Source organism: Esox lucius, chromosome 12 (assembly GCF_011004845.1).
Source record: "Esox lucius isolate fEsoLuc1 chromosome 12, fEsoLuc1.pri, whole genome shotgun sequence".
NCBI lineage: Eukaryota > Metazoa > Chordata > Actinopteri > Esociformes > Esocidae > Esox > Esox lucius.
The window spans coordinates 22,369,471-22,397,052 of record NC_047580.1 but is presented as its reverse complement, the minus strand read 5'-3'; the positions used below and the strand labels follow the sequence as shown (position 1 = coordinate 22,397,052).

Sequence of the window (27,582 nt, the reverse complement as noted above, 5' to 3'; positions counted from 1 at the left end):
GTTTACTCAAGTGTTTCCCTTATTTTGACAATTGTATTTGAGGTCATATGTATAATACAGGAAAAAAAAAAGCATAATTTTCCTCCAATTAAAATGTACCTGATTGTAACGAAGATGGCCATCATTTTCACTAACACCACAAAAAAAAAGTACTCAAACTTTAAATTAGATTTATTCAACTTAACATAAAATTTACACATTGATAATGTACATTTAAATCAAGAAAGTCTTTTAAAAATGCATTACCATACCTCTTATTACTAAAAGCTTTTTTTATAAAAGAAAATGTATTAACACAATTTACAACAATTTCATGTACAAGCAGAGCATTTAAATTGCTGAAGGATAAATCTGGAGAGAAAAAAATAAAGCTGACTTTATTTGCTATGTAACAAATTATATTTACACACACACACACTTCCCTGGGATGTCCATTCAGTCTACCCAGAAAACTATATATTTAAAAATAAATCCCACAAAATTCCCATGCATTTGCCGCAGCCAGAAAAACATTGCAATTGATATAAAATGGATAAATTACTATGTTAAAAATCTATTAAAAGCTTAAAGGTATAGCTAGTCTCATCAGGCACAGCCTCAGCACAGAATGTGCTAAAATCTCATATCACCCAAAACATTGAGGCAATATTTGACTTACACTTCACACAATCCCTAAACTACAAAAAAAAAAAAAAAAAGAATATATAGAAAATGATCATGTCACAATGCCCTATAAAACTAGGGTCATAGTGGAGCCACACCCATGTACTCATTCCATTACAAATCAAAGGACTAATGTTGTCCCTTGCAATACTTTATTGATTCACAGATAAATGCTAAGAAGCCTTGAACAGAAGAACGGTTATATTTCAAGGAAGTTCAGATCAGTGCACCTGCTATAACTGGCTGTTGCCAGATCAGAGATCACTTTCTTTTACATTTATTAAAAATCTTCCGGAGTCAATGTTAGTTAGACAGAAGTCAGAAGTCGTGGTGGGTCATTTGAAGGATGGAACCAATGCCGCTGATATCTTTGTCCCATATATAATATATTATTGACAGTGCGTTTCCAGCTTTCATGCATGATGTGGGGGACATTCTCAGGTAGGAGCAGTTTTCTCTGGGGAATATCCAGCTCCAGTAGGCTTCCAGTCTTTAACAGCAGATTCTCTCTTCCTTCAACTGCGCGCACACAAGCATGCCGACCTTCAAGAGGCTCCCTGGCTTTAAACACTGTTCAGCAAAGACCAAACTACTGTGTCTATGAACCTGTTGCTAGATTACTCCTGCCCAAATCCCTCAGTCTCTTCAATCGCAAACATCAATTTCTCCTTCAGTTGCTCATAGCTTTTGTAGGGAGGCAGGTCCAGTCGATTGAAGCTAGAAAAATTGAGAAATAGTAGTTGGTTAGTTATCCGTGAAGTGATGCCTTTTCTCCATTCTAATTCCATCTGGCTAAAAAGGATAATTAGCTTGCAGGCACCTGACCCGTCTGAGGAATTGCTAGAGCACAATATGAGTCCCAAACAAGGACACATGCCCACACCACAGACAGTGAAGGGCCAAAATGAGGCACCCCCGACAAATGGAAAGATATTAGGTAAGAGTTACGTTGAACAGTTTAAAAGTCCTAGAAACTCACACTCTCAGCATATCACATGAAGGAATGAGACTGCTTTCTAGAAAAATCTTATTGGGTTCAAATCTAGCTTATGGACTAGCCCAGGGGTCCCGCAGAAGGCGGTGAAATTGGTGGTGGGGGGGGGGGGGGGTAGTTTCACACTCTAGAGCCTTCTTGTGGCTGGTTTGGGTGCCTGTGAACTCAAAGTAGAGCAGAGCGTAATGCGTTCCCTCTGGCATCAGCTGAGCTCCGGAGGACATCGACACATTGGCTGTCCTGAGTCCACTGGTGAGTGATGAGGTAGGGCACAGAGTGAATTCCTACCGTGGACCTCGTACCTTGTACTGGATTAAGTTACTGATTAGTCAGGAACTTCCCTCACCTGGTTGCCCTTCATTGGACCCAAATTGAGAAGAAAAAAACAGCAGACACTAGGACTTCCATGGAATGCATTGAAACCCCTAAGGTAGGGCCTTAATCACAAATTAAGAGAAGTGGGGTAAAAAAAAAAAATGGACATGGACAAGTTAATATTTAGTTGCGCAAAAGATACCGGCCGTTGAAAGTTTCTAAGAAAGCCTCCTGTACTTCTCTAATAATGCTTGGTCACTGACAACAACGAGTCCTCTCCATTTTAACCTCGAAATTCTTCCTTACAGGACTTACCAAGTGTGACTTCTAGGTAGCCAGTTCTCCTTCCCCACCTTCTCGATGCAGAACTTCTGTGGGCCATTACTTCCTATGTAACCAAAAATATAAATCATTAACTACTACCATCTACTAGCAGGTACAACTTATGTATGTTATATATCATTCTTTTGCATCTAGATTGTATTTATTTCCCTGTGAGGGGAAGGAAGAGCCTCAAACATACCCAACAGGTCAGCAAAGCCACCAACAGGAAGGCGACATGTGCCGGTGACAAACTGGAGGAGCCTCATCCGCTTCTCATTGTCCATCTCTTTGATGAGCTGGAAGTCCAGGACAGAACAATATATTCCATTATGTGGTCCATGATATTTAATGTAATGATACTGAAGAAACAGTGAGGTCTAAAAGTATTTAGACACGGACATTGTAACAAGGTATTTACATTCATAAGGTGAGACATTTAGGGTCCAAAAAGTGAATGGACAAATTCACATATGTATTATAGTCAAAGGTTCTGTATTTGTAAATTCCTAGCCTTTTGATGACTACAGCATGTGAGAAACGTGTTGGTTGAATGCGTGGGTTGTTTTGATTGGTCTTCTTATTTTATGCCTAATTACATAAAATTCTAATAACTAATGTTGTATTATTTTTGGGTTGTTAAGTATGATTCTGAACAATTGATGACTACAGCATGTGAGAAACATGTTGGTTGAATGCGTGGGTTGTTTTGATTGGTCTTTTTATTATTTTATGCCTAATTACAAAAAATTCTAATAACTAATGTTGTATTATTTTTGGGTTGTTAAGTATGATTCTGAACAATTCTATATTTATGTAAATGTTACTATAATTACAGATCATTCTTGATGAATAATGAATAATTAGTAAAGTTAGATGCACAAATATCCTCCAGGGACCTGCTAATCGCTCACCATTAAAAGAATAGGGCTGGGTATCATTTCACTAGCGAGTGCTGGAGTACAAAACAAAAATATCAATCCTTTTCAATCTCACTATACTCCCGGTGCATGATCTAAACGGAATAATGCTGAGATGAGGCATCAGCAAAGAGGTGTCCAGTAACACTGACCTGCCAGAACCAGGTGACCTGCTTGCTGGTGCGTGCATAGTGTCTGTAGATGGTGTTCCTCTGCCAGTCGGCAAGGTCAATATCCTGCATCCCACAGAGCATAACCTACAAAGGGTGGACATGTGACAATTGGCTCAATGGAACCCAACAGTAACTTGTTGTTTACAGGGAAAACATTGTAATTACGTCATCTCTAAGACTCATACCTCCAGTTCTTTAGCATCAAAGTACTGCAGATACTGCTGTGGGAGGACCTCGTTGAAGCCCTCAAAGAAGGCCTGGGTCTGCTCCTCCACGCCCCGAGACAGCCTCCACTCTGCTACAAGCCTGGGGAGAAACACAGGCCGTCCAGAAATCAGGGATTGGAGAGATACTAGGAGGGGAAGAGTCCACCAAATCCTGAGGCAGACCTGATATACTCCTCCTTGTTCTCCTCTGTGACCAAGACCTCGCCTCCATCTGCCTTGAGCTCATGAGTTGTGATTTCACCCAGAATCTCCTTGTCCACAGAGAAGTACATCTCCAGTCCACACTCCTCAATGTTGTTCTCCCTGAAGTGCAGAAGAGATAAAAACATGTGACTAGGTGTGCTCATCACAGTAACCAAAACATTCAACAAAAATCAACATCCATTACAACCAAAGTCAATTTCAGTATAGCTTCTTTAGAAAACTCACTTAATCCAAATGAGAGAATTGTAGAATTCTGGATCAATGGACTCTAGATCCTTCAGTGCCAACGGCTTGTTCAGCATGCGCTTGTAGAACGGCAGTGAGAAGCCTGTGTCAATGAATTTCCCGTGGAAAAGAGCCTAGGAAAATAGATCGAGGTTATCATCTAAAACTACACTTGCAAAAACAGTACATTGCAGTAGAAACACTGGAACATCATGTACAGTACCAGTCAAACGTTCACTTGAATGGGTGTGTCCAAACATTTGACAGGTACTGTAGTGATAAAAATGTATAATAATCACCATTGCAATGAAGCGTCCAATGAACTTGAAGTATTTGAGATGGTCTGGGTTTATGTATGAAGCAGGGTTGATCTGCAGGCAGTAGTTGTCCTTCCCAGCATACTCAAACAAACAGTACATGGGGTTCAACACCTCATGGGACAACAGGAAAAACCACTCCCTACGCAAGAACAAAGTCAGTGAAAAAGCCTGCAAAACTCAACTAAATATTTTTCTGGTAGCATTGTGCAGCATTGGGAAACACTCAATGTTCTCCTGAATTCAAGGCCCAATTTGTACCCGATTAAATCGACAGACTAATCGATTATGGACGGTCCCTAATTGCAGCCATAAACGTTACCTTGCGACTCCTCCATAATCAAGGCCTTCTTCACCAGGGAATATGATCCAGAGCCTCCTGCGGAGGTCCTGGGCATTGAAGCTCATTATCTGTAACACGAAGAGTCCAATTATTATAGACAACACGTCAGTGTCGACTTGCGCAATTGGCAGGATGCTCACTCACTTGCTGGAATGAGTCCTCAAACAGGGTTTTGCGGGTGACAGTGATCTTTATGTGCTGAGGCAGTGACAATTGCTGCAAAGGAAAAAGAGGAAGTCAGTGATTTTTAAGTTATTCTTTTGAAAACATGCCAACCAAAATGGTGGGTGTGTTTTCATTGGCCACCACAACAAATCACTAAGGTGACTATGGATCAGTCTCCATCCACACGTATGTCACAGTGGCCTGATTTTGGAGGGGAAAAACAAAGATGAATCTTTTCATTAAAAAAAATACATTTCTTCTTTTTTTAAATCACCTTTCAGCCAGATGGTGTTACAACAAAAATGAACCCCCACCACCCGTTTCACCAGAATTCATGACATTTGTGCCATAGGTCCTTCTCACAACAGTCTTCAGAAATCTATTAGCTCTGCCATGACTGTCACTCCATTATCTGAGCAAGCTGGTAAAGGCAAGGGTCAAAACCCTCATCCTCTGGTAATGAATGACTGATATGCTGGTAAATTGCAGCAACTTGAAATGGCGTCCCTGTTCAGCCCCCTCCCCCGTGCTGGACTACAAACTGAATCAATGTGACTGTTTCTATTTTAGACTGCCTACAGGTCCTGTCTGCCAGTTGTTATTCCGTTTATTGTCCGACAATAGGTGTAGCTCAGGTGCTTCATGTGTGGGATGACATGTTTACTGTTGCTTTGATTAACTGGGTCACCGCACAATGGAATCCACACTGTCATTTTGAACAACAAAACAATGTCAATATTTAACCACTCAGACTCACACGACACCTACCTGGCACCAAAATCTGAAGTACTGGACTTTGGCTTTAAAGTCACGAACGTAAGTAATCTGGGGCCCATTTTCACTATTGGAGAGGAACAACAAGAACATTCAGTCATGCATAATAACCCAGACACTGAATCAGCAAGATTACCTTGCTTTTACTACAGATTATTAATAGAGCCCATAGACCCCACACAGTCAAACAATGGTGTGTGTTCACTAATCTGTGCAGAATGCAGGTGAGCAGACGGAATTATTAGAGAGGGAACATCAATAACCTCACATTCCATAAAACCACCAAACCGGTTACTCCAGTTCGTTGGGGATCAGTGACGAGCAGTACCGGTAATACAAGGAGCAGTCTCATGGAAAGTACACCAAGATTAGCTGTCAGGTGTGGCTCATTGGAATAATCAAACACACAATGACAGTGACAGAGTTTATTCAACCCAGACTACTACCAGCCCAATTAAATGTCACCTTGACGTACAGTGAGGATTTTCCAGTGCGAGGGTCAATGTACGTGGTAGCTCTCCTATTGTGGTCCACAAAGTACGGGATGCCGTCAACAGTGAACCTCATCTCCCAGCCCTCTGGAAGAGGCTTCTCATTGAGCTGCCTAAGGGAGACAAGAGTCTTACAATAATACACCAAGACCAACAGTTTTAAACATCTTCACGCATTTATGAAAACCAAATTACTCGAGATCCGACCTAAAACGTTGTACTTGAAAATGGTTCCTTCTATCACAGTAATCTCCCTCCTCTCCCTTTCTGCTAATATCTGGCTTAAGCTTTTGTTATTAGTCCTGTACACATTCGGATTTGTGTTAAACGCATGAACATTAGCAAACTTTACACTTTCGTTTACGGAGCAGAAAATGTGGTTTGGGGAACATGAAACCATGTTTTTTTTCCTTTATGAAACCAAAAATACTCAAAACAAAAACCAGAAATCGCAGAATACATTTTTGACCACCCACAAGGTTTTGCAATAATATAATCTAGTTTACTGTTTATAATGAGCTATGATACGGTATTAGTGTTACTTTAAATTAGTGACCTCAAACTTGCTTCATAAATTTCACTGTAGGTAAAATTCCACAGGAACAGAATATGTCCAGCAAGAAAAGGTAACAAAATGCTTTCATCAGAAAACAAAACAATTACAAAAAGACAGAACACCACTTGACTGAACATATGGGGGAGACCAAAAATTACAACCTATAGTCTCTGGGGTTGGGTCACCTGAATGTGTTGAGCCCTACTGAAAAATACCATAACCTTTTATAGCACCCAGCTGAAACCCAGAGTCTTGGTTTGAGCCTTGACTATGTTACTAGGTGACAAGTGGCTGGGGTGCAAATTAGCCAGCATTGCCAAAGGAGAGGGGAGGAATCATCAGCTGGGATTTTCTGGTTTCATCGCATTCTATTCCCTTAATAATCAGGCCGCTTAGGAGCCTGCCAAGCTATCAGACTTCTCTGAGTGTGCCCTCATACACACTGACCAACATTCCCAGTTGGATGAGCAATGTGGAAAACAGCGGAATGACTTGGCATTGCTGCCAAGGAGAATGTCTTATTACAATCTTTAACACTCAAATCATTGGGAGTTTTTGCAATGACACTGCCGTACATAAAATTGCATAGGGTAAAACTGAATAAAGGTGAAAAATAGAGTGAAAAGTTATAAATACACAGAAAACACAGGGACTATGAAGAGACAGAATCTCTTATTTATAATTGTAATCATCGGGGCTGCCTGGCGTCCGAGTAGTGAATACAGCCTGTCTAGAAAACAATCAAATACACTGGTTAACACTAATAGCTTGTTTCTCTGTCCTGAAAACCTGTCCAAAGTGAGAATCAGGGGGCGCTACACAAGGACAGTTCTGACCATACAGACCATCCCTCCCGGTTACAAGTAGCAAGGATGACTAAAGAGAAAGAACTGGCACCAAGAAGAAGCAAGAAGTATGCAGCTCTCCAAAGCTGCCAGATTCCTTCAGTCTCTTAGAATAGCGCTTACAGTACTGACAACACGCACCTGTCGTATCGGAGTGTCGTAGAATCAAGTTCTTCTCTCTTGCCTATGAAAGCGCTGACTATTCCAGTAGACTCCGTCACCCATTGCTCTAATTTAAACTGTACCTTTGTGTTTAAGTCAAGCAATACCCTGAAATTATTTTCTTATTGCCATGGTTATCACTTAAAAGGACAGCAGAGCTCCAACTCATGTGACAAACCGGTTACGTGCTCTTATTTACACTGCCTTCGGTGTATTTATATGTACATGTGTTGTTGAAAAACTGAAAGAGACATCAACAACAACAAAAACGACATTGTCACTCACATCGCTGGCTCATTGATCTTACACACCAATCCAGCCTTATTTGACTTCTATGTTTGGTTGTCCCCCAACCATTTACATAAGGCATTGTTTAATGTTTGCATGCTCGGTATTACACCGTTTTATCCAGGGGGTGCATCACAATGTACTGATGTGTGTTTTAGAGGTGTCGATGAAGATCCTAATAAAATAACACACACTAAACTGACCATCCAGTCAAACAAGCTATGCAAATCAATTAAAGCAGCAAACTAAAATCTACTTCTTTCAGTGTTTAGTTACTGTCAGTGTTGTGCTTCTTTCTAAAACCAGGTGGAACATTACAGGGGTGTACCAGATCCTGCAGTTGCTCATTAACAAGTGTTTCACGTATGGAGAGTTTGGAAACAATGGCATGTTGTTTAGGCAGAGTAACTCCTCACCCCTGAGTGCGAGGGTCCTCCCACTGTGTTGTCCGTGTGGTGTGTTGGACAAAGTACACTCTCCCGTTACTGTCGGTTCTTTTTTCTGAGAATGTACATGGGATGAAGCAGAGGAGTTTAGGTGAAAACATGAATTCATTCGAAAGTCTGGAAAAGATCAAATGAACCTCTTCACGTCAGATGTGATCAATGAGCGAGATCTTACCCCATCCATGTGGCAGCGGACCCAGGGGATCAAACTGCTTATTCTCAGGGGCTGCAGCCTGATCCTGGACCTTCAGTACACAAGGGAACACATGAACAAAGATACAAATAAACCACTTCAGATGAGGAAATTGGTTAAGCACACATCTTAAATATCTTGAAATACACAGATCAGCCATAACATTATGACCGCTGACACCTGAAATGAACAACACGTTATCATGGCACCTGTCAGTGGGTGGTATATATTATACAGCAAGGGAACATTCTGTCCACTGTCCAGTTGATGTGTTAGAAGAAGGAAAAATGGGCACGCATAAGGATCTGGGCACCTTTGACAAGGGCCAAATTGTGATGGCCAGACGACTGGGACAGAGAATCTCCAAATTTGCAGCCCTTGTGGGGTGTTCCCGGTCTGCAGTGGTCAGTAGCCTCAGACCAGTCAGGGTGGCCATGCTGACCCGTCCACTGCCGAAAGTGCCTAGAATGGGCATGTGAACATCAGAACGGCGGAGGCGGTGTGATGTTTTGGGCAATGTTCTGCTGGGAAACCTTGGGGCCTGCCATTCGAGTGGATGTTACTTTGACACGTACCACCTACCTAAGCATTGTTGCAGACCATGTGCACCCTTTCATGGCAACGGTATTCCCTGATGGCATTGGCCTCATTCAGCAGGATAATGCGCCCTGCCACGAAGCAAAAATGGTTCAGGAATGGTTTGAGGAACACAAGTTCAAGGGTGATCACTTGGCCTCCAAGTTCCCCAGATCTCAATCCAATCGAGCATTTGTGGGATGTGCTGGACAAACAGGTCCGATCCATGGAGGCCCCACCTCACAACTTAGAGGACTTAAAGGATCTGCTGTCGTCTTGGTGCCAGATACCACAGCACACCTCAGAGGTCTAGTGGAGTCCATGCCTCGGTGGGTCAGGGGTGTTTTGGCAGCAAAAGGGGGACCTACACAATATTAGGCAGGTGGTCATAATGTTATGGCTGATCGGTGTATATGAAGCAATTTAAAGTACTACTCTTAGTACCTTTTATTGTGATAAGACTTCCTGTAATTACCCAGTTTATTTGGTTTCATTACCACTACAAAGTGCAATAGCAGATGGCCCCATTTACTGTTCAGCTTTATTGTTCGTGCACAGGTTAGTGCCAAAACAGAGACGACACTGAAGGCATATCAGTCATGGAAAAGTCAATGACTGCAATACATTTCCCATCACTGTTTTAACAGAAATGACGACATGTGGAATCTATAACAAGTTCCACTGAAGCGGTTCTGGCAGCTCCCAGTGACCCCAGCACCTTTAGATGCCACGTTACCTGCAAAAGGGAGCACTTGGCACGACCGGTCATCAATCTCCCCACTCACCCCAAATATGAAGCGCTGGTTGAACTGCTGCATGGCCCCCTGCAGCTGGCTGCGTTGGTGCTGCCACTGTTCATAGTTCCGTACGGTCTCCATGGTGGGCCGTTGCCAGGTGGTCGTTCTCGTGATGTGGTCCACAAAGTAGACCCTGCCCATGGGATCCACACGTCGCTCCCATCTACATACACGGCAAAGCTTTGGCATTTAGTATCCCCCACTGACAGAGTCCTGTGCGTGCGGGTTAATAAGGGGTGAATGACTATGAAGATGGACTATATGTGAAGGCAGTCACCCAGGAGGTAGAGGCTCAGGCCGCTCCCACGAGGTCCTCTTTTCCACATGATCAACGAAATACAGCCTTCCACTCTGATCCACCCTCTGCTCCCATCTTCAGGGGAACATGTCATTGAAAGTATATTGAAACATTTTATACATTAGTCAGCCTGCTACACAAACAAAGCAATTAAAGTCACAGGGGTAGCCTACAGTAAAAATATAAACATCTGACCCTGGAGCAATATGGTGGAACACAGGACAGTAATAATGCTGTATTGGCAATCAGACAGCCTTTCTGACCACATTTTACTCCCCAATTCTGCAACTGCTAATGAACAGATGCAAAACAACTGGTGGACTATCTAAATATATATGACCAGTAACGACAGTTGGACAGCAATCAGGATAACCATATTCCAAACAACAGCCACCTGGTGTACTGCCCCGATTTTAAGTAACAGAGCATGACCATAAGACAGGCTCGTGGGTTCGACTCCCACAAACGACATGTACGAAAATGAACGCACTCCCTGCTGGAAGTCACTCTGAATAGGTACACGAATGTCAAGTCAATTACGAAATGTCAAACTCTCGAGGGTGAGAGTTTCATTGGTACCAATAACGGACAACAGTTTCTCCTACAAGCCAAGTCTTCATGGAACGCTGGGCCCTTACCCCGGAGGCAGTGGGCCAGCAGAGACAGCAGGGACCCTAGGGAGGCCTAGGGCGGGACTGCCTGCTTGTCTGGCGGCCATCGCTTGGCTCTGGTCATGTGTGGGGGGTGGGGCGTTGGGTTCGGGGACCGGAACAGCAGGTGCAGGCAAACGGACCGGGGTCTCCGTTCTCGGGCCATCGCTTCCTTCAGCGGTTGTGGAGCCATTAGAGAATGCTGCAGGAAGTCGTTGAAGAAGATTGAGACGAAAAAAAGAAAGAAACATTGTGCCGTTCCTGCCATTTCAAAACCTGACAAAAGCAGACAGAGGATATACACAGCATGGAGCTAAATAACGTGCCATTCAAATCCATTTCTGCTGGTTTAACAAGACGCAGTAGAGAAAAGAAAGAACCAAATTAGATAACGGTTGGCCCCATCATATTTATTTTATCTGGCCAGGTGAGAACATTTCCCCTTTCCCATGAAGGTTCCCAAGAGAGATGTTTAACTAGTCATTTATTTCTGTGTGCAGACCAGAGACCCCTCCATCTTTTCGCAACCAGATTTTGTTACAAGTCATTTCCACCTTCGGTTTAGTACACTAGATTACATGAATCATTTATGTTGCACATCCGGTTAAAGGGAGACTGAATGGACCTTTCAAATTCTCTTTGTAGGATCTGGTTGTAGAGAAATATTGTGTTTGTTTTTTGAATTATGACAACCTGTATGCAAATTAGTTTATATTTTCAAATGGGAAATGCTATGAATAAAGATCATACAGTTGTGGACAGATGAATCGACACTAATCTACTTTTTACACAATTCCAAAAATAAAAATATTTTTCGGAAACCTATGGTTTAAAAAAGAAAGTAAAGAAATGTGTGGCCTAGGGTGGTCTAGAGTTCAAAGCCACTGCACATCTCCTGCTGCAGCAGCATGGGTTCAAATCTGGCCCACTGTCCTTTCCCCCACACACCCCTCTTTACCTACAGTATCATAAAGAAAAACTAAAATGCCTGAAAATGTGCTAAGAAAATAAACAAACACATAATATGGGGTAAAAAAAACAACAGGCACCCAGAAACAAATACTTGGTTGTATAGACGTTGACCAAGATAACTGAAAACAAATGCTTCTAGTAGCCATCAATGCACTTACTACAGATCTTTTTTGCCATTAATTAGAAAAAAGATCAGAACTTGGCAGTTTGGAAACATAGCCAGAGTAGACTGTCATTTTGTTAATTTGTGTTACAAATAATTATTCAGCAATTTTCTTGTGTAGCCTAAAATGACAACACGGCCATATAGAAAATGCATTTCTAAAGGCAATTTTTTCCCTGGAAATGTTTATCAAGAATAAACATTAGGCTATTATATCAATGCCATGACAAACGCATGCATCACCTCCATTAACTATAAAAAGGTAAAAATGGCAGTTGGTGAAATGTGCGGCAATCTTATAGGTGGCTACAAAATAAAAACTTATTTTCAATTTAAAAACATTTCGGAAGAAAAGAAAAAATGTAAATGGTGCCAGTATATTAGTGGTTAAAAAAATGTATTGACCATTTATAATTTTGACAACTGCTAAAAGTGGGTTAGATGGGTTAAGAGGTTTATCTCACCTGGAGATGAGGCTGGTCTGCGCGGGGTGGGTGGTGGAGGTCGGGAGGGCCTGGGGGGCCGTAGGGGGTTCCCTCTGGAGCCCCCTGCTGACAGAGCAGGAGACCCAGTGCGAGAGCCTGTGCCGTTTATGGTGACTGCACGACCATTTGGGGAAGCTCTGTGCTCCAAACCATCTACTGAAGGAGAGCTGTCTCTACTCCGCCTGCCAAAATAACAACTTCTTAGTACAGATAAGACGCTGTCAATAAACAAGAGCAGAATCACTACAGAAAAAGGGAACAGTCTTACCTAGGGACAGGCACAGATAGTCCAATATTCGAATATACCAAATCAATTTAGTATTTTTGTCCTTGTGTGTGTATTCAATTTTGCCCCACTTTTTTTTTTTTACATAGCCTATATGTATTTTTTTGGTTGAAATGTATAGACCTGTATATTCTTTTTCTAAATACTATTAAAATTCCAATCTTAAAATATGATGATTTCCCATGCTGTTTTTATAACATGCTCCTTCAAAGTGGTATTAGTGTTATGAGTCCCAGTCAGTCTGAATGACACTAATATATATATACACATATATCTATATCTATATCTATATATTGGATGAAAGTTAACTAATTCAAGGGAAGATGGAATATATTTACTGAATTAATATTACCTATGGAAAATGTATTTGGCCACAAACGCTATGTAAAGTTAGGCTGTGGAATCTAAGGCAGTTCAAAGTGCAGAAAACGATGAGTTAAGCAAAAAGCACATAGCTGGCTAGCTTAGCTAACTAGCTGTATTAGACTCCTCCATCCAATAAACTCAATGTTAAGTGTGGATAAATAGTCTTTTAGTTCTGTAGCCAGGTTTTGCATGTCTACCACACTGCTTCCTCCACATGCGCGCTTGCTCTTTTGTCACACCAACAGCCATTAAGCCAATTTTCATGGGAACTGCACCCACCCCTTTGTGCGTTATGTAGCAGCGCTCATGTTGTATTGGGTGTTTAAAAAAAATACAAATTTAAAAAAAATTTGGTTAACCAAATACTATACTAATAATAACACACTATTCAGAGAGCAAAATCTTGTCCAATGCACATCCCTAGACTTACCTCACACCATGATCCTCATTGTGTTGAGAGTCACCATTTGAAGTACCTGAGATCCAAAACAGAGTTGGGAATTGAATGTAACTAATCGAGCCTGAAGCTTATTATCTGGGCTGGTTGGAAAAAAAAACACAAAACAAATAAATAGAAACAGGCCCAGCATTGCATATAGCATTTCACAAAGCAGACTCACTTTGGCTGTTGGCCTCAGCGGCAGAGGCAAACATCTCTGGGTCAACTTGCATGCCATCCAGACAGACAGACAGGTCCCCTACCACATCTGTCTGGTCTCGATCTGTACTCAACTGCAGCGTCTGCACCACCTCAGAGACTACAGAAGAAAAAAAATAAGCCATGCAACAAAAGCATTGGTTATGTAATAAAAACCATCCTTCCACTCAGCTCCTCGTCTGTAAAAAGCCTGTCTTTAGCACTTTGAATCAGCCTTGTCCACACACTTTGCACCAGGATACAAAGCTTCAGTGGGGACATAAGGCAGAGTAAAGAAATGCTTGTATCCGATACCACACTGGCAAGGTTTCACAGTTGGCAGCCTACAAAATGACACCCTCGTCCAAATGGTGGATAAAACGTAATGGGGAGGAATTTCACTTGTGAGGAAAGCCAAGGGAGTAGGAAACGGCAGAGTTGTGTCAACTGAAATAATGAGCAGAGTCATTAACAGACTCCAAAAACAAAGGAATTATTGTTTACCGCTTCACCAAAATAGGAAACTGATCCACCCTCGGGTTTGACTTGAACGCAGTAAGAAAATTGTCAGAGAACTGAATGAACTCTGAGGAAGATCTCACCTGCCTCTGATCTGTGACATCACACAGCAGAGGGAGGTGGTAGTTGGCTGAGTTATGTAAGAGAGGGAGAGAGAACCAGAGCAGACAGTACAAACCCTCATCACATAGGAAAGCAGGGTATGTGTAATATGATACAAGGGAGGGCACTCACTATTCATGTTGTTGGATTGGAGTGTTTCGCTGACCTCCAGAGTTGCCACGCCTAACAACACGTCCGACTTCAATGTCTGATGACTCCATACCCGGAAGATGAGCTTGCTAAAAGGAGTGACGATTCTATTTACCACATGTAAGAAAAACCATGACAAGAAGACGTTAGTTAATTCAATGTCATTACATCTTATATATCAAACAAGAAATAGCCTAAAGATAGACATTACCATGCGATTAAAAAATAAACAGTGTTAGCATGTAGAAGCAATGTCCATGCATACTAAAACATATTCAAACCCTAAAGGAAGGGATTTACTACACCACAGTATCATTGCTATGAATACACCACACCAAGGCACACTGAAATTGGATGGGGTTGCTAAATTAAGATGGGATGACAAGTGGAGTCCAGAGCTAAATAAAGAAGGGATTGATTGTTTGGAAGTGTTGTCTTGGCACTCCAAAACAAGAGCAGATACTCAATCCAATTTGTATACTCACCGCTTTCTACTTAAAATATGGCGGCTCCCATACTCTTAGGTTGGACTTGTGTGAACACTATTGGCACTCAGGAGCATAATAAATAATGGATTGTAATTTGCTCCAAAAGGAAGTTCTGTGCGATACCATTTGTACAGTGGTGTGCCTCACTAAGGGTGAAACAGCCAAGACAAAACACAGGGAAACAACGAGAAGCAAGCTGTGTCATTGTGTTAGACTGGGAACAAGTTGTGGTTGATAATTGTAGATGGATCTGAAGGTAGATTCAAAAATATGACAGATGCAAAAAATACAAAAAAAACAAGGGAGCTAACAACTAAGAGCTAAAACAAAAGTATACCACACATTCTAAAATAGAAGGGAATTGTTGATGTACAGATATTAGTTTATGTCCCTTGTGCCACTATAGGCATTGAACATGCATAAATTGATAAAGAAAAAACAAAGCAGGATTTAACACTGGTTTAAAATAATAATGTACTCTCTGCTCAGTGTCATGTTCTTGATAAGTTTACATTTCCATAATCCATAAGCAGAGGTAGAAAAGTAAAAGTACTTGGCTGTGTTCATGAGGTAAAACAGAAATGCCCTGCTAAAGGGAGTACTTTAAGGAACACCCCTCACCTGGTGAACATAGCCAAGTACTGGTTATGGGTTTAAGGCCAGGTCTTTTGTAAAAGCACTTTGTGACACCTGCTGATGTAAAAAGGGCTTTATAAATACATTTGAATGATTGATTGATAGCGAACACTGGGGAAGTACTTTTACTACTGTCTATACTTTTCACCCCTATGTCTAGAAGTAGAATCACTACCATACCTCATGTAGAAATGCATCTTAATCTATTGGAAATATAAAGACGCTTAATCAACTAAACTATGGCTCAGCAGATTGGCAAACAATATTTTAAAGAATTATAGCTCAGGAATGTGTGAAAACACAAAGGATGTTGCTTGCCCTCATAAAATAGGGAGGCACTTAACCAGAATCCACAAGTTTGCTGAATCAAATCTGCAAAAACTATTTGTTGTTCTGTCCCTTGGCAAGTCGGACCCTATAAGTCGCTTTTCTTTAGATAGTTGGCTAAATGGCTGAAATTAAATGTCAACTCTGTCAATAACAACAACTTACACAGTGAGCGGCTGCTTCCATTTGGGACTGTGAGTGTTGCTGCATTTCTCGGTCTTCTTGGATTGGCCATCAACTGCAACTTCAACATATGGACTGGGGCCAAACCAGTTCTTCTTGTTCTCTTTCAGTTTTGCTGAAAGCACTAAGATGAGAAAGAAGGAATACAAATGTTAGATCCCTCTTCTCACAAGACCAGATTGTTCCTTACACACATTTTAATTAAATTATCCTGTCCACTCAATTTAGTAGTTTGTAAGCAACTTTTAGAAATAGTTGGGCCCATATTTATTGGATAGAAAATCATGAGGGAAATAACACTGTACGTCCTTTAAACATTGGGCGCTGCTTGGTAGTCTATTCTTTATTTAAACAGCATTATCTTGCATTAGGTCAATAATCTAACAGGACATGCCATTTTCTTGCTAAAGCTGCATTTAGTCAATAGAAAACTAAATAAAACACCTGTACCTGTTTAAATTTTTGTCTCCAATTATTTTCTGGTATAACTCATCCAAGATAAATGTTTATCCCTTTAGTCAATATAAAATGCCCCTTTTAAATATCATAGTGCAAAATCACAAATCCTTGGTATTCAAAAGAGCCATCTGAAATCCTTAGGCAGAGGAATCAGGCCTGGGCAACTGCTAGAATGGGTGACTTCGTATCTGCAATTAATTACTGTAGCAATAAAAATCTTTGGAAGACTCCCTAAGTACATCCCCCTTCACAAAGGTGATAACCCTGCCAACCTAAATAATAAATCAGCCAATTTAAAAACTCTTGCCTAGCTTAAACTGTAGAGTCCCTGGTAAATAAGCAGCTACGACTTCAACAAAATATATAATTTTAAATATCCACCAGTCAGGGTTCAGACCCGGTCATAGCACTATCTCAGCAGCTTCCTTGGTTTTAAATGAGGTGATAAATAGTTTAGATAAGAGGAGACACTGTGCAGCACTTTTTGTTGATCTTTCAAAAGCCTTTGACACAGTTGGTCACGTTGCTCATTTGGAAATGGTCAGCAATGGGCTTTGATCAGGCTACGTGTAACTGGTTTGAAAATTAGTTAGATAACAGATTTCAGTGGGTACTGACATAAGGGGTGAAAAATTATTATTTTATGAACATATCAAAGAGGGGTCCCTCAAGAATTGATTGTTGGCCCAATTTTATTTTCCCTTTCCATAAATTATACTGGTCAATCTTTGAAGGTTGTAACCTGAATATCTATGCCGATGACACAGTGGGGAGAACAAGTATTTGATACACTGACGATTTTGCAGGTTTTCCCACTTACAAAGCATGTAGAAGTCTGTAATTTTTATCATAGGTACTCTTCAACTGAGTGACAGAATCTAAAACAAAAATCCAGAAAATCCCATTGTATGATTTTTGACTAATTAATTTGCATTTTATAAGTATTTCATACATCAGAAAAGCAGGACTTAATATTTGGTACAGAACCCTTTGTTTGCAATTACAGAGATTCCTGTAGTTCTTGACCAGGTTTGCACACACTGCAGCAGGGATTTTGGCCCACTCCTCCATACAGACCTTCCTCAGATCCTTCAGGTTTCGGGGCTGTCGCTGGTCAATACAGACTTTCAGCTCCCTCCAAAGATTTTCTATCAGGTTCAGGTCTGGAGACTGGCTAGGCCACTCCAGGACCTTGAGATGTTTCTTACGGAGCCACTCCTCAGTTGTCCTGGCTGTGTGTTTCAGGTCGTTGGCATGCTGGAAGACCCATCTTCAGTGCTCTTACTGAGGGAAGGAGGTTGTTGGCCAAGATCTAACGATACATGGCCCCATCCATCCTCCCCTCAATACGGTGCAGTCGTCCTCTCCCCTTTGCAGAAAAGCATCCCCAAAGAATGATGTTTCCACCTCCATGCTTCACGGTTGGGATGGTGTTCTTGGGGTCGTACTCATCCTTCTTCTTCCTCCAAACACGGCGAGTGGAGTTTAGACCAAAAGGCTCTATTTTTGTCTCATCAGACCACATGACCTTCTCCCATTCCTCCTCTGGATCATCCAGATGGTCATTGGCAAACTTCAGACGGGCCTGGACATGCGCTGGCTTGAGCAGGGGGACCTTGCGTGCGCTGCAGGATTTTAATCCATGACGGCGTAGTGTGTTACTAATGGTTTTCTTTGATACTGTGGTCCCAGCTCTCTAAAGGTAATTGACCAGGTCCTATCGTGTAGTTCTGGGCTGATCCCCTCACCTTCCTCATGATCATTGATGATCATTCTAATAATTGCACCAACAGTTGTTGTCTTCTCACCAAGCTGCTTGCCTATTGTCCTGTAGCCCATCCCAGCCTTCTGCAGGTCTACAATTTTATCCCTGATGTCCTTACTCCGCTCTCTGGTCTTGGCCATGGTGGAGAGGTTGGAGTCTGTTTGATTGAGTATGGGGACAGGTGTCTTTTATACAGGTAACGGAGTTCAAACAGGTGCAGTTAATACAGATAATGAGTTGAGAACAGGAGGGCTTCTTAAAGAAAAACTAACAGGTCTGTGAGAGACGGAATTCTTACTGGTTGGTAGGTGATCAAATACTTATGTCATGCAATAAAACGCAATTATTTAAAAATCATACAATGTGATTTTCTGGATTTTTGTTTCTCACAGATGAAGTATACCTATGATAAAAATTACAGATCTTTACATGCTTCGTAAGTAGGAAAACCTGCAAATTCGGCAGTGTATCAAATACTTGTTCTCCCCACTGTATACGCTATTGCTCCTATGATTGACCAGGCTCTTTATGGGCTACAATCAGCATATGAAGTCCTGCAGAGATCTCTTTTTGATTTGAAGTTGGTGTTGAATTCAGAAAAAACTAACGTAATTCTCTAAATTTAAAAACATGTCTGTAAATTCGAGTTTGTTTGCTCTCAATGGTGCTCATACTGAATGGGTACCTGCATACAAATACCCGGTCATATGGATAGCAGAAAAAACATGTAAATTAACATTTGAGGAAGAGAATTGTCTTTCAGCATAGAAATAGGTTATGCCTTCGATCATCTAGTAGAAAGACAATTGTTCAGTTGACTTTCATGCTAATTATTGATTATGGTGATATTTATATGAATGCATTACACTTATTACAGGTGATTGTTTCAGCACACATTCTTGTTCTGTGTATTAGAAAATAGGCTGACCCTCTTAAATCACATTGATCAATACATTTAGTTATTTTAGCTTTTAAAGCCCCCCGGCATAAATTACCACCACACCTTCTCTGTTGACATACAAAAGTAAATACTATCAAACACGGCCTCAGGGATGGTTAATTCAAGACAAACCTGCAGAGTTAGATAGAAAAGATTTCAGTTTTTCTGCACAAGACATTAGAAATAAATTCAAGAGACCTTTGGTATCAGCATGATATCCCCTGCTAAATTAAAAGTTAAATAAAATAACAGTGACCTTATTCAAATGAAAGACAAGATGATTCTTGCTGGGTTTTCTATAGTTATTTATTAGGCTGATTAAAATGTTCAAACAAATAGCCTAGCCTTTATTACTATTAGTGCATTACGCTATTTCCTAAAAATAAAAATGTAAATGTTTTGCTTTTCAATTAAAATGCTTAAGAACTTGGGTTATACTTTCTCATAATCATCTTAACTAACATTAGAAACCAATTCCATTTAAATGAGTTTATGATACTGTGGGCTGTGTCTGGTACACTTCTCAAATGTCTTTTAAATTAAGATCTTGCATGTCACATTTTCGAAAGAAACACTGATTCGTACTACTACAAGTATGTTGAACGTGTAGGTTATTTCAAACAGCAAATAATCAATTTGGCATGATGTCTTGCTAGTCGCACAGTGCACTGTGCTGTTGTGTTGTGATAGAGTCCAGTACAAATACAATAAATAATTGTAGTAATGTTGTTCTCATCAACAATGGTTGTGAACAATAATTTTTAGAGGATGGTCATTTACAAGAGCCCAACCTATATTGCTAGCTTTGATTGATCTACAGACCCATAATAAACTAAAGCTGTTATACAATCAACTACAATGATCCAGAGCTGCTTCAACCTAGGTGCTTCTTTACCCACCCAGATTACTGTGGAAATATCAATTTTCTCAAATGGAAAATAATTATTTTACCATTTGGGGAAGATCTGCAACAGCAAAATGGTAAAAGATTCAAACATTGGAGATAGGAATCTCTGTTGACAAAATACAGACTACAGTACAGCAATGTTAAGTTTAAAATAAAAATGTTAAGTATTTTGTGTTAGTGTTTCCAGGCAGCAAGCACACAATAAAATGATGGCATGCCCTAAATTGGTTCTGCAGGGTAAATACTCCTAAACCATTTAGTGATTTGTTTTTTTTGTTGTTCAATAGTTCGTATTTATCCCAACTCCAGCATCCCCGTCAGTACATGCAGGCTAGAGGCACATACTTGGAATGCTATGTCACATTGGATGACCACTAGCAACTTACTGAATCTCTTGAACGTGAAACAAATATAGAAAATGTAACATTATATTGTTTAGTTGCTCAGGTTAAACACCAAACTTAAAAATGAAACAGATCAAGATAAAAGGACCTACCCATTATTTGGAGTTGCGCCTTCATGGGGTAGCCATTCCCAGGGCCTGGCTTAGCAACACTGGAGGCCATGACATAGGGCTGGGCTGGCTACCTGCAACAACAGCAACACCCACCACACTGTCAAATATGGCTGACATTAACTCCTCAAAAGCTGTCTTGTCTTTGACAACCCAATACTAACAGCTTATTAAGCAATCATAAAAATATCTAATTGGTCTAAAGGCAAATGAGTATGCCTAAACCACAGTATAGTACATAGAGGTTTGAGGGTCACGGTTAAACCCTGCAATGGCCCCAAGCACATTCCATACAAAGCAAGTCAAAGCCGTTTCCATCCTCTGTCTAGGCATGTCAAATCTGTTCACTGCATTGCAACAGACGCATTACGATATTATAGAGGGCTTATCTATGTGATGTTATCAAATTGCTATAAAACAAAGACATTCATGGTCAGCATTCTGAAGTAAATGGGCTAGAAAGTTTAGGCTGGTACGTAGCTGGTAAACAGCTTTCTTCGACAGTCGCTATCTAAAACGCCAAGCTAGCTAGATGTAGCACCCAAAGGTAAACAAGAAGCTCTTTCTCTACTGCTCAACTAGCCAAGGACAGGTCTACAAAAATTGTTTGTTTGAATGTTATTGATAATACCAAAGACAGGAATTCCAAACCAAATGTTTTAGCAAGCTAGTTGTTATAGAGTTAGCAAGTGTTGCTATCTAGAGTTGTAAAAACATTATTCCTGCTATTCTGCTCACAGACGCTAGAGGTTGGAACATACTGATTTCGCACTGGAATAAGTATATGGCAATCCCAGAGTAATCAGAAAAACTCAGTGCATATCACTATCCTTTAATTAAAACAGACCTGGGTAGCATAACCGCATGCTGTCATCTAGTCACTAATGAAAACGACATTGTTGGAACCTTAAACAACTCTGAACCGAGACTAGAAACCAGGCAAGATCAGCCGACCCGCAATAGAAAGTGTTGATAGTGGCTGCCCTCTCGAGATTTGAACCTGAGTCGCCCACATGAAAGGGTGTGTCGTTAACCACTACGCCATAGAGTTGTACATTAGCCTCTTGACATTATAATTTTTCAAACGCCAAGTTTTTATATTTTGTTTGACACCATTAATCATTGTGTTAAACTGAGTAATGTTTCTTATCAATGACATTGAAACAATAACTTCTGTATCAATATAGGCGACGATAACATACTTTTCCGTTAAGTGAAAAGAAGAGAGAATCATGTAGCCAGCGATGTGTTTGTCTATCCTGAAGAAATCCTAAGACATAATTCATTTTAGGCTTCCCATAACGTAGCTACTGAAGGTTATAGCCAGCAAAGTTTTTGTCCATTCTGAAGAAATACTCTTTTGCCACTGGACGTATTAACAGCTAATAAGCCATTCGTAAACGACATTGATACAGTACCTATCAATATAGGTGACGATAACTTACTTTTTTGCCAAGTGAAAAGACGAGAGAATCGTGTAGCCAGCGAAGTGTTTGTCCTGAACAAATCCTCAGGCATTATGTGTTTTGACTGTGACTGGAGTCGAGGGTAGTCACAGTCAGTCACGGTGAGTCAGACACATTCGCTCTACTAGGCTGGCTCCACTTATGCAGTCCGGCAAACATTTCAGTCTGTTATTTTACTTATGGCGCTCCAAAAAATATATAATACACTTTATGGATTGGATGATTTTTGCAGGGAGGTAGTCCTTCTCATTAGGAATGTACCTAATTAACCATATCATTCTAACATCTGAGACAACAACAAAAATGTGATAAATATTTAAATCCAGGGTCCAACAATTTTTTATATGTAAAACTAATGAAAAAGGTGCTTCTAACCTTTAAGTTCTGAAAACTAGTGGTACCAATAAAAAAAAAAATTATCTAGTGATACAACCCCAAATACTTGAGGGAAATACAAACTTGCTAAAGTAGCATTATGATTCATGTAGCATGATCTACTTTTCTGTTTTGTGGTTATGTCACTTTGCTTGTGTGGTGCATTATATATGTTGTTTGCCCCACCCCTGTGCAAATGCAAGATTGAGATCTGGACAAATGCTTCACTCGGGGAGTACCCAGAGTTTCTAATTAATTTGTGACAATTCTGCCGCCTATAGGGAAAGGATCTGTGCCATGCATTGTGAGCCAGGCACGCAAATAACATTCACAATCAGTGAATAATTAAATTTCTATGAAAGAATTAGGCATTTCCATAAACAAAAAGTGAATGGTGTAATTTCCCTTTTATTAACTACAGCTTATAGATATTGAAAACATTCTCAACCACAGCGGTTAAGTTTACATTAAAAGTTTCCATCTGTGGACTTATTTACAGATGACTGCTTGACGACAGAGGTCTCAAACTCATGCAGTAAATATGATACAATTGGCGTTACAGGGATTTCAAAAATATATTTTATACTCTACAGACGTTTCATATTAATGCACAATGTATGTATGAGTGATAATTCTCTGGGCAAGTGCGGTGTATATGGGTGCGGTTAATACTCTGGGTTGGATTACACACAAAGCTATAAAATGAATGGCCCAGTTTATACACGGTGCGGGTTATAAACGGGGAATAAAGGTAGTTACGGCTTAAGAGTTGATTAAAGGACGTTGGGAAATTTGGGATGTGTGTCCGCCTACACCAAATGCCTATTCAATATATAAACCTTGTCATGCTTCAAGGCTATCACAAGCCTTGGTGATGGAAACAAACACCTCTAATTATTAGTTGTAGATAGGAGATAACCAGCTGTTACTTAGGCTACCCTTAAGCAGATGTTTTGACCAAATGTTACATGGCAATACTTCATTCAATATTCAAAAATCACCAAAGTTTATAAAAACTGCGTGTACATATGCTTCACCATTTACAAATGACAACACTTTATTCAGGGGCTTTGGAGAATATTCCGACCACTTGCCTTTCTCCACATTTTGTGGTATGGGTAAAATCCATCTACATACAATACCCCATAACTACAAACATGAGCAAATGTATTACAAATTAAAAACTGAAATCTTGTGAATTCAGACCCTTTAACCTGACACTCCAAATTTAGCCCTGTGTCCTTTGATAATCCTTGTGATCTGTCTACAAAATGGAGTCCACTGTGGTAAATTAAACGGGACATGATTTAGAAAGGCACAGTTGTGTCTATAAGGTCCCACACAGTGCATGTCAGAAAAAAAAACAAGCAGGGAAGCCCAAGGAACTTTCAGTAGACCTCTGAGATCATATTGTGTCAAGGCATAGATCTAGGGAAGGTTACAAAAGTGCTAAAGCATTGGAAGTTCCCACAAACACAGTGGGCACTATCATTGAGAAATTGAAGAAATATCTGAAAAGCTTTGAAATTTCAATAGGGTGATCATGTGACCAGACTAAACTTTAAACATTCCCACTCACCCACCCAAAACTCATTTAAATGCCACTATTTGCACGTCACACTACAATCATTGAGTATTGTCATTATTTGACAATTTCCTTTTATTTAATAACAATGCGGTTAGACGCCAAATAAGTGCTAGCCTAACAACATTTTGTTTGCCATTTTGTTTGCGTCCTGCGCATTTGACACCTGCATACAGTTTAGCTGCCTATGAAGACCTGTTTGACAATGAAGAATGGTACTGCAAGTTTAAGCTAACTAGTGACAATGAGAGTTAACTTAAGTAGGTAACAATTACTTAAAAACAAACACTGGAAATTGACGTACAACACTGAAAATCTGCTGTCTGGAAGCTAATATTATAACTAAAAGCTCAATGTTAGCTAGGAACATGCACTACATACTGTTTCGAAAACCGAGATTGTAAGCAATATTATTTCCGGTGTGTTTTTTGGTTACGTGTTAAACGTCAGCTGGCGACTGCACGTCTCAACAAAAGTCAAGAGCACGACTAACGTTATCTACTACTGTCGTCTGTAGCTAGCTAGCAATATTTTTTGGGGCTGCCAGCCTGCAGTACTCTGTAGCTAGCTCGTGTCGTGGCTGGCTAGCCCCACGACAGGGCAATGAAGAGTGCGGCTCAGCGGACAAAATATTGTGGTTAAAGACTTTCTACCTCGGATGTTTCACTTACCCAAATCCAATGCCAGAACAACTTCAAGATGTGACCTTATCGCAACTTTCCCAATGTCTCCTGTCTGTCGGTTCTTCAGCAGATTCACTTCAAGAAACTAACTTCCACCATTTTCGTAATCGTTTCACGTGACCGAAACAAGGTGGGGCACACGTCACAGGACAGCCGCTCGTCACTAGCCCCCCCCAAAAAAAGAATTTACGCCCGCCCACTCTCAAGATTCCGGTTCAGAAAGTAGATGAGCAGTTTCACTCGATTATTCAATTCGCTTCCAAACATTAAACGTTTTCTCTGTATCGCCTCTCTCTCTCTCTCTCTCTCTCTCTCTCTTCTTTAGAAGTATTGTAGGGCCTCTAGGTTACCATCTCTCTCTTCTTGGATAAATAGTTAAATATTTTTTTATTTTTTATAAATTAACACATGGCTATCACTGTCATGCTACAAACAGTAATTTTTGTTATAATCTGTAAAATGTTACATTTAATTATTAAAACACTGGAGACAGGTAGCCTAGCTAGAGGCCCTATCTTATAGCAATACCTAAAAAAAGAGAGAATTCAATTTTTTCAGTCTTTAAGGGATCATAACTAGGTAGCTAGTAATAAGATTAGATTGTAGATTGCATGATTGTACATCCAACTGATGTTCGAAGACAATTTGCAAAGGTTGATAAGAAATGTTCATGACCTGATGCTGTCAGACATTTCTAACTTTGCCAGCATGTTCCTTATAACTCTCCTGTTAGTTGCATGCAGCTGTTATGTTATGTCATTTATTTTGGGATTTTAAAATATAAATTGTAGGTAGCACAGAGGCCCTATCAGATTTACAAAAAATACAGATAATTTTATTATAACACTTCATCTGTTGTGGGAATTGATTAACTTATTATAGGAAATGAATAGATACAATCCATATTCATAACAAACAACGGTTTCACAAAATGATCTAAAACAATATCTTAACTATATATATATATATATATATATATATATATATATATATATATATATATATATATATATATATTGGATTAGTTTTCAGGCACTCTTCCCAAAAGGTAGCATATTAGCATTTGTGTCACAAATACCATCCAAGTCTATATTGCATTTTCCATGCATCTTATCCAGATTGCCCAAACATCGATTGTAAGGCCCTTACAGAAAATGTGAACATAATGCGTGAAGAAAAACCCAACTGTTGAAGGCCAAAGAGCATTCTACAGAAGAGATAAAATATTACAAATGCATAATTTAGAAGTAGATTGCAAAATAATATCCTAAAATTATCCCAAATTGATAAAGCTGTGCTGAATATATTCACAGAAGATCTGAGCCATCACATTATAATAGAAGAGTGTACATCTTCAACAAATGACCTTGTTCAGGATGTACTTTATATTTAAAATACCTCATCATTATGTAAAGGATGAAATCTAGATTCTGTCATATCTTCTTCACCTTCACCCAAGAGCGTGTAACTAACAATATGTAAGTGAAAAACAACTGGATCATTATATATTATTTAAACTATTATTATTTGAATAACAGGTTCACTGTGAATGTATTAATAAACTTTACATGTCTTTGATTATCATGTTCTGGGTATCAACGGTCTTATGGACACCTACAAGTTTCTATAAGAACTGTGTCTTTCATGGTCAAGGTTTACTTCTTTTCAGTACGACTATTATCCAAATACATGGGAAAAGTAGAATCTCTGTTAGATGAAAACGCATCTGCCCAAGAATGCAGGAGCATAAACTGAATGTTTGGATGCTGGAAAGAAGGTCATGGGCCTTGGGTCCCAATGAGTTTGAACTAGGTAAGGGCAGTCCAATATAGCTAAGATTTTTTAACCTGATGGACAACTGTGTTCAAGAGACAATGAATCTGCAAGGCTGCAATTAATTGTACTTGTTTATCATTATTTCAGTAATTTTGTTGTTAAAATATCATACAAGCTGAATACTGAATATACACAACATGTACCACAAAAAAGAAAACCATAGAAATATGAAGCCTAGAGGGCAGCATTACCCTTCAGTAACCATTTAACTACTGAGCATCTATGTGACAGATCCTTTCTGTGGCCATTGCAAATTAATTAATTGGATATTGTTGGATAGTAAAAAATATATTTATTTTTTTTACAAAAGAATCACAATAATAGTAAACACATTTTGCATTTCTTCTCAATATAACTGTTACATTACATGCTTCTTCTCATAAGCCAACCAATACCCTAGAAACAAGACCTACACTAGAATGCAGTAGAAAGATGCTAACTTAACTTTCCATCTTTTAGATGGGAAATGCATGCTAGTAACTTTGGGAAAGAGGGGAAAATGGGAGCTATTGGGATAAAGATTTTTCTATGGTCACAACATTTTTTGATTTGTTAGGAGATAAATTTGTTCTCATTTCAGATTGTGTTAACTCAGAAGTAGATGAAAATTGCAAATGCACACAATATTTTCTATCACGCTCAAAGTGGTCAAACTTCCAGATGTTTGCAAAACGTTGTGGGAAATCTTGTTGATTTAGTTTCATCTATCATTGTAGCTTTTGTTTCTGTGTAATATATGTTGTTATTTTTTTAATTACTTAAATTGCTGAGAAGGGGAGGAAGCTTAATATGTTT

General features: G+C 39.8%; 1 protein-coding gene across 1 annotated transcript; it reads right to left on the bottom strand.

The window, feature by feature from the left end:
* Positions 1–155: 155 nt before the first annotated feature.
* On the bottom strand, positions 156–25,086 carry itchb (itchy E3 ubiquitin protein ligase b). Its single transcript, XM_010891465.5, has 24 exons — positions 24,940–25,086; positions 20,825–20,916; positions 16,240–16,381; positions 14,606–14,730; positions 13,836–13,973; positions 13,646–13,691; positions 12,543–12,745; positions 10,932–11,145; positions 10,273–10,368; positions 9,984–10,158; positions 8,605–8,674; positions 8,400–8,484; positions 6,117–6,245; positions 5,636–5,708; positions 4,847–4,918; positions 4,682–4,770; positions 4,342–4,501; positions 4,043–4,176; positions 3,776–3,916; positions 3,572–3,692; positions 3,366–3,470; positions 2,496–2,592; positions 2,288–2,360; positions 156–1,380 (listed from the first exon to the last, which is right to left on the bottom strand). The coding sequence occupies exons 2-24, from the start codon at positions 20,892–20,894 to the stop codon at positions 1,281–1,283; spliced, it is 2,658 nt and encodes an 885-aa protein (XP_010889767.3). The 5' UTR covers positions 20,895–20,916; positions 24,940–25,086; the 3' UTR covers positions 156–1,280.
* Positions 25,087–27,582: the final 2,496 nt, after the last annotated feature.

Coding starts and splice junctions, on each gene's coding strand:
- itchb (XM_010891465.5), bottom strand. CDS start 20,894: ATGGCCTCCAGTGTTGCTAAGCCAGGCCCTGGGAATGGCTACCCCATG. Junction 13,974..14,605: donor CCAATCCAACAACATGAATA/GTGAGTGCCCTC, acceptor TTTCTTCTGTAG/TCTCTGAGGTGGTGCAGACG. Junction 6,246..8,399: donor GAGGACCCTCGCACTCAGGG/GTGAGGAGTTAC, acceptor TGTCTCCCTTAG/GCAGCTCAATGAGAAGCCTC.